This window comes from Larimichthys crocea, chromosome VI, assembly GCF_000972845.2.
Source record: "Larimichthys crocea isolate SSNF chromosome VI, L_crocea_2.0, whole genome shotgun sequence".
NCBI classification, from domain to species: Eukaryota; Metazoa; Chordata; class Actinopteri; family Sciaenidae; genus Larimichthys; species Larimichthys crocea.
This window is the reverse complement of record NC_040016.1, coordinates 15,817,718-15,824,732: the sequence shown is the minus strand read 5'-3', so window position 1 is coordinate 15,824,732 and position 7,015 is coordinate 15,817,718. Positions and strand designations below refer to the sequence as shown.

Here is a 7,015-nt window from a genome sequence, read left to right as displayed (position 1 = left end):
AATCATAATAATCATATAACAATAATAACAATAATAATGATAATAATAACAACCAATATTATTATTTTTAATAATAATAAATAAACTAATACAATAGTAATAATAATAATCATAATAATAATTTTTATAAATAATAATAATATATTATTTTATTATTATTATTATTGTTGTTGTTGTTGTTGTTGTTGTTGTTGTTATAACTATAATAATATTTATATTATAATAGTATTGTCACTACTGACATACTTTTATTTAAGTAATTTTTAGTTTTTACAGGACTTTTACTTGTAGTAGAGTATTTTCACAGTGTGGTACTCTACTACTTTTACATGTGAGTACTTCTTCCAAACATGAAAGTGTGATGTATTAACGTGTTAACTAATTCAGCAGTTGTTGCTACAGCAAATTTAAGGAAGTAAAAAAAGAAAAAAAGAAAAAACACAAGCACATGCCTCTCTGGATTTACAGCAGAATTAGTACAATTAGGTAGGAAAAATACACATGTAACGGCGAAAGTAATCGAGTAAATGTACTCCCTGCTCGTCACGGCCTACGTCATCAGTGTGTCTGAGCAGGGAGGCTAGCTAAAGCTGATGTATCTCATTGGTCACTTCCGTCAGTGTAAACATGGAGCCGTGTCACCGGTGTCACCGTGTTGCTGTTTAAAATCAGGCTTTCACCATAGTTATCCGGTCAAAATGATGATGGCTGTGTGGATGAAAATATCAGTTTCGGAACCGGGTCGAGTTTATAACCAGCGAGCTAACACTGAAGAGCTAAGTGTCCGGGCCGTGTTTGTGTGAGGCTGGCCTTGCTAATTAGACAGCTAGCCACACAAACAAAACAAAACAAAAAAAGAAATCGGGCTAAATCGAGGTTAGCCGAACAAAGGAGCATGGCGAGTAATGTAATGTAACGAGGACACGTCGAGAAGAGGAGAAACCAACATGAAGAGCTCGAGGAGTGCTGGTGCCTCGTCACCTGTGAATGGGAAAGAAGGTAAAGTGCTAAGTTAGCTGTCTAAATAATAATAATAATAATAATGAGCAGTGTGTGGAGGGATTTCACCAGCTGAAAAAAGTTCTGTTTAATAGCTGTCACTGGTGCTGTCTTTATAAAAAAGCCCCCTGCATGTGAAGTGAACCCAGGTTAAAGTGCAGACAGACCGGCTGCCTGGTTGAACATGGTGTTTTCTCTCTCTCTGTGTGTGTGTGTGTGTGTGTGTGTGTGTTCTCAGACTGGGACACCAGACGAAAAAGGAAATCTGCGGACATCGCCCAGGCCCTCAGTGCCACTCCGGTGGATGTGGCAGCTTTGAGGAGGATGGCGATCAGTGAAGGAGGACTGCTGACTGATGAGATACGCTGCCAAGTCTGGCCTCGGCTCCTCAACGTCCCTCTAAGTGTGTTGGATCAAGAGCCAGGTATATCCCACTATACATGACACATATTAAGAGTGCAGTGTTTGGCTTAGTGTTGCTGATGGTGACGTGTCTTGTCCAGAAACGGTAGAGCGGGAGAATAACAAGGACTACAACCAGGTGTTGCTGGACGTCCAACGCTCCCTGCGGAGGTTCCCACCTGGTGAGTGTGAACCCGTACCTGCTCAGAGAACTGTTCGATGAAGCCACTGTGTGTGTCTGCAGGAACACGGATACACCCGCTGACGAACTCGCACAACGAAGCTGTGGTGCACCAGATAAAACATTTTAAATTCTCACTTACCCCTCAAGGAGGGTTTGTTTTTATTAATATTTATTGTCGTTCGTTACCAGTGCAACATTTCTGAGTAGTTTTGAAGCTCTTTTTATAAAGCCGTGCAAATGACTAAATGTCATTCACGTCAGAACATCTACATTTATTACCCTACAGCTCACTGCAGTGTTAAATCCGCTTCTTGCTGTAAGTGTTGCTGTTCGTGCTAGTCAGCCTGGCACACAGACAAAATTCCAAACGAGATCTCAAGGGGCGCAGCAGCCGTATCGTCTACGCTGCACTGCTGGAATATCTGCCCGTCCATCCCACTGGTATTAATGCTCAGGTTGTCAAGTCAAGATCTACTGTTTTAACACTATATTCAAAGGAGCTGCACCAAAAATGTTTTCTTTTTTTTGTCTGGTTAATTCTGTCTGCCAGGGTTGTCTGGCTTGTGAACCAGCAATGAATGTTGCCATTCATGCCCCTTAATTACTTTAATTAATCGGATCTTAGTAGTAGAATACAACAAGCACTGTTTCTACAACAGTTAATCCTATGCCAGTATAAGTCAGCGTGAACAAATGAAATTTGCGCATGCTTTGAATTATAATTTGCACCTCTTTACGTTTTATGTTTGTTGGGTCATCGATGTAGTATTATATATAAACTAACAGCTGTTTTTATGCACTCGTACAGGTATGCCAGATGAGCAGAGGGAGGGTCTCCAGGAAGAGCTAATTGACATCATCCTTCGAGTCCTGAAACGTAATCCCCAGCTGCACTACTACCAAGGCTACCATGACATTGTTGTCACCTTCCTATTGGTCCTGGAAGAGCGGCTTGCAACTGCTCTAGTGGAAAAGCTCTCCACGCATCATCTCAGGTACTTGGCATATATACACTGACTCAAATATAAATACAACACTTTTGTTTTTGCTCTGATTGTTCTTACACAGAATGGAATTTGATATTAGTAATTTATAGCGCTGGATAAATATGAAAAATATAAAAGAGAGTATGGAAAAATACTTGTTTCCAGACCGTTTCCCCAGTTTAGTTTTTTCAAAATATAAATCGATCTTATTGTACAAGCAGAGTGCCTTTCATGGCATCTAGAGCAGCCAGTCAGGTGGTGTGTAAAAGAGTGCGTGCCAAAAGCATGACAAGAAGTATGCGTGACTGAATGCCCACTCCTACACAGAGCTGCCTCTACGTCTGTACATCAAAGTCTGCAAAAAAGCTCTGCCACATCAGCGACAAAATCAGTCTGAAAGAAAATGTGGTAATATCTATCAAATATTGAGCTTATCTTAACTTTTATGAGTTTTTCGCAGTCAAGTAGTTATCAGGAAAGTGATCTGATCGTCTTTTCTGTGTTGGGAAACCATAGCTTTATGGCTGTGTTGTTTGTCGTTGCTATGGAAACAGTAAATAAACAAGGCTGCACAGACTGGGTTTGGTGTTGATTTGTATGAGTTACGGTACCTAGGTACAATCTTTGGCAACATAATGGCATACATACGTATTTATATTGTACCAAAAATGGTTATTCTGTTTACATGATAAAAATCTGCTGTTTGTAACCAGATGTCAAATATGGTCTAAAAATCCGAGTCTAGAAAAGTATAGAATTAAAAAAAGAAAATGTATAGGAACCCTGGATCTAACATTTTTAAGTTGCATAGAAAAGGCTTGTTATTTTCTTAAATTTTGTTCACACATTTGTTTTATGATGCTGTTTAAACGCCGTGTGTCCTTTTGTGCCCAGCTCAGGGCACACTTGTGCAATAATCATGCTGTTTGAGAGAAGTAAGCCTTTTGTGTGCATAGAAGAAGGCTTAGATCCTTTTTTCTTTTTTTTAAATGTTATTTTAACTCGTGAAAGTGTATATTTTTGTTCAATGTAGATGTACATTAATCATCAGCAGCGTTGTTTTACTCTACTGCATACATTTCTCACTTTCTCTCTTCCTGTCTACATGTCAGAATAAAAAATATCTTTTCCCTCCTTCGTCCCTGCCTCCCTCCCACAACTCCTTTTAAACAATGGTCTATTGTGCACTCTAAAATGCGTTCTGTTTTATCCTCTTTTTCAGGGACTTCATGGATCCTACTATGGACAACACTAAACACATTCTTAACTATTTGATGCCCATCATTGATAGGGTCAACCCTGAGGTGCACGACTTCATGCAACAGTAAGACTCATTATTATTTCCTGCATTCAATTAGAGGATACTTAGTAGCAATGAAAGTTAGTTTATATGCCGTATGAACATGATTTACAAGGTAAGGCAGAACATTAGGAATATTAAAAAGTATTCTGCTACTTGTTTCCACCAGTGTTCTGAAATGGATACATTTAAACAAGTGTGGTTTGTTACTGCCTGAAGCATTACTGTTCTATATGTATCCTGCCATGCCTGTCAAGAGGGTAGCACGAGGGTCACGGTGCCTATGGCGAATTGTTACAATTCCACAGGCATCTGTGCCATGATAAGCTCTGATTTCATGCCCTGTGCTAAACGAGAAAAAGTGTTACAATAATTATAAAAATGTTGAAACATCCAACATTTAATATCAGCGTCATAACTTTTTCAAGAAGCGGAGGGTGCATTATTCAGTACGGTTTGCTGGCACACCTGTATGTTCATCAATGCCACGATTCCTGTATCCTGTATATGCTGAAGTGAAGTGAAGTCCTCTGCTTGGAGGGCGAACATGACTCTCTCTATATCTTTAAGTTTCAGATCTGATAGCATAACTGCCATTTTTAATAATTCCTGGTCTGACGTAGACCATCAGCACACATTACAGTTGTGTTCTGATGTAAGTTGATGTCTGTCATGTGTTGTTTTTTCTTAGGGCTGAGGTGGGGACAGTCTTCGCTCTCAGCTGGCTGATCACCTGGTTTGGCCACGTACTGTCAGACTTCCGCCACGTTGTCCGGTTGTATGATTTCTTCCTGGCCTGCCATCCATTGATGCCCATCTACTTTGCTGCTGTGGTGAGTTTCCAGTAACCAGCAACCTTATTTGCAATTCAGCAGGACTTGTTTAGAAAGACAATTTTTGTCACTGGGGATAAAGGCCTTGCACCTCTTGGGTAATGTCCTCAATGTTTTCTAACAAACGTGCCTGTATGTTTGCAGATTGTACTGTACAGAGAAGAAGAGGTGCTGGAGTGTGAGTGTGATATGGCAATGGTTCATCACCTGCTGTCTCAGATACCCCAGGATCTGCCATATGAGACACTCATCAGCCGAGCCGGAGACCTCTTCGTCCAGTTCCCTCCCTCTGAGCTGGCAAGAGAGGCTGCCTCACATGAAAGGTTCTTAACTCCTTAGGGTTACCACCTTACCTTTACAGATACATCTGCACTCTGTCTATCGTTATATACTGTAATATTCATATCACGTTTCAATTTCTTCTGCTCACTCGCCATTTTTCACTAACACTTTCATTTTCTGTCTCTTTTTTTCCTCCTAAGCATGGCAAGCTCTACCTTTAAGGACTTTGACCTTGCGTCTACTCAACAGCGGCCAGACTCTGTTCTCCGACGCAGGCGTAGACAGAAACAGGCTGCGCTGGAGAGCTCAGCAGCGAGCTCAGTAGTGGCCCAGCCTTCAGCAGCTCGGCGGTTTGTTCGTTTGGCTGTCATGGGTCTGACGGTGGCTTTAGGGGCGGCGGCTCTGGCTGTGGTCAACACTGCCCTGGAGTGGGCCCCCAAACTGGACTTGTTTCCTTGAACTGCTCCTGTTTTCCACCCCTTATGCTACAACCTTGACTGCATCTAGCCGGTGGGTCAGTTTTCAAGAACACTTTAATTAATTATTGAAACTACAAACCCTGCGGTCGATAACACTGTCTGGAGAGTACAGCACTCTCTAAACTGAAGCAGTTAACGCTCTTTTGTCCTCCAGGATGTCTGAACATCCTGTGTAGGGTTCCTTTCATGACTCCTGAAGAGGGCACACCAGTGTAACAGCACCAACTGCTGGTGCTCTAAAATGAAGAATCCATCCTGTTGTAATGGACAGACTGTATTTCTAAGAACTATCACTGAAGGTGTCATTAAAGTTTATTTATATATTGGTATTAGAATAATCAGATTTTGAGTTCTACTCACAGAGATTTATGCTGAAAGCTTGGTGAACTCACTACACTTGAAACTGCTGCCAATTAAGAGAGCTGGACTGAATGTATGAGTGTGTGTGTGCGTGTGTGTGTGTGTGTATGGTCACAACCCATTTGTTATCTATTTGATACCTGGACTGAGACCAAATAGAGGATTGTTAGAATCCTCTCTTTTTATAATTTATAGGATCGTGAGAAAACGTCTGAAGATATGGTCATGACACACAGGCACTTTTTAAGGTCACCATTTTATTATGTTTTTAGGTTATTTTGTTCCTTCCAGTTGTTTGAATAAACCTTTTTTTAGTGAAGAAAAAAAAGTATCTTCCTCTCATTTTCTCTAAAACATATCAACAGCTATCAACCTTGACTACACACACGCTCCTGGTCGGGGTCAGCTGAAATGATTTTGTATCTCAAAACACCAGAATGGGGTACAGTGTTTAGTCGATCTAGCATATCAAAATTGTTTCACTAGCGCTTTCCAATTACTCACTTAATTGTTTGGTTGCACAGCCTTCGAAATGTGTCTGTGTTTCATGGCCCCATTTGGATAAGGTTATGTTCTCTGCGTCACTTTTTCTGGAGTAGACAATTAAATCTCTCCTTGTAGTTGAGCACTCACTCAATGCCTGGCAACAGAAAATATCAATGGTGGGTTGAATAGGTGGGTACCGTAGTCCTTGTGTTGGCACAGTGGGGGACCCAGTTTTTGCACTGACTGTATTTTATTTTATTTTTTTCCCCCCAAGATTGCTTAAAAGTTATTTTGATAGGCTGTAAAGGTGTTCTGTCAGAAATGGCACTTGAGCCTTCAAATGAATGCCATCTGTTGTTTCTGTTTCACACATGACTTTAGCTTTATTTGATGCCATTTAGTAAGTTGGATTGCTTTTGAGTGTAGCATCTGAGTCATCATTTCGGGGGCGGGGGGCAGTCCAGCTCATTCCAATTCCATGTCGTTTTCATTCAATCACATATTTAAAGTAATAGAGAGTTGCTTAGGTTTCAGTGGTATGGCACTCACCAGAATTAGACTTATTGTAAAAAAACTAAAACAAAAAAAAGTATAGCAAATAGTTTGTCAGAGAACTTCATTCTAAGGCAGTGAATTCGGGTTGTCTGTAATCTTTAAGATGTATTTTGCTTAACAGAAATCTTCAGAATTATTGACCGAGTTCG

The 7,015-nt window shown here is 40.6% G+C and overlaps 1 protein-coding gene across 1 annotated transcript; it reads left to right on the top strand.

Moving 5' to 3' along the window:
- Nucleotides 1–377: 377 nt before the first annotated feature.
- On the top strand, nucleotides 378–6,760 carry tbc1d20 (TBC1 domain family, member 20). Its single transcript, XM_010735102.3, has 8 exons — nucleotides 378–999; nucleotides 1,238–1,423; nucleotides 1,503–1,583; nucleotides 2,394–2,580; nucleotides 3,794–3,895; nucleotides 4,563–4,704; nucleotides 4,849–5,027; nucleotides 5,187–6,760. The coding sequence occupies exons 1-8, from the start codon at nucleotides 948–950 to the stop codon at nucleotides 5,443–5,445; spliced, it is 1,188 nt and encodes a 395-aa protein (XP_010733404.1). The 5' UTR covers nucleotides 378–947; the 3' UTR covers nucleotides 5,446–6,760.
- Nucleotides 6,761–7,015: the final 255 nt, after the last annotated feature.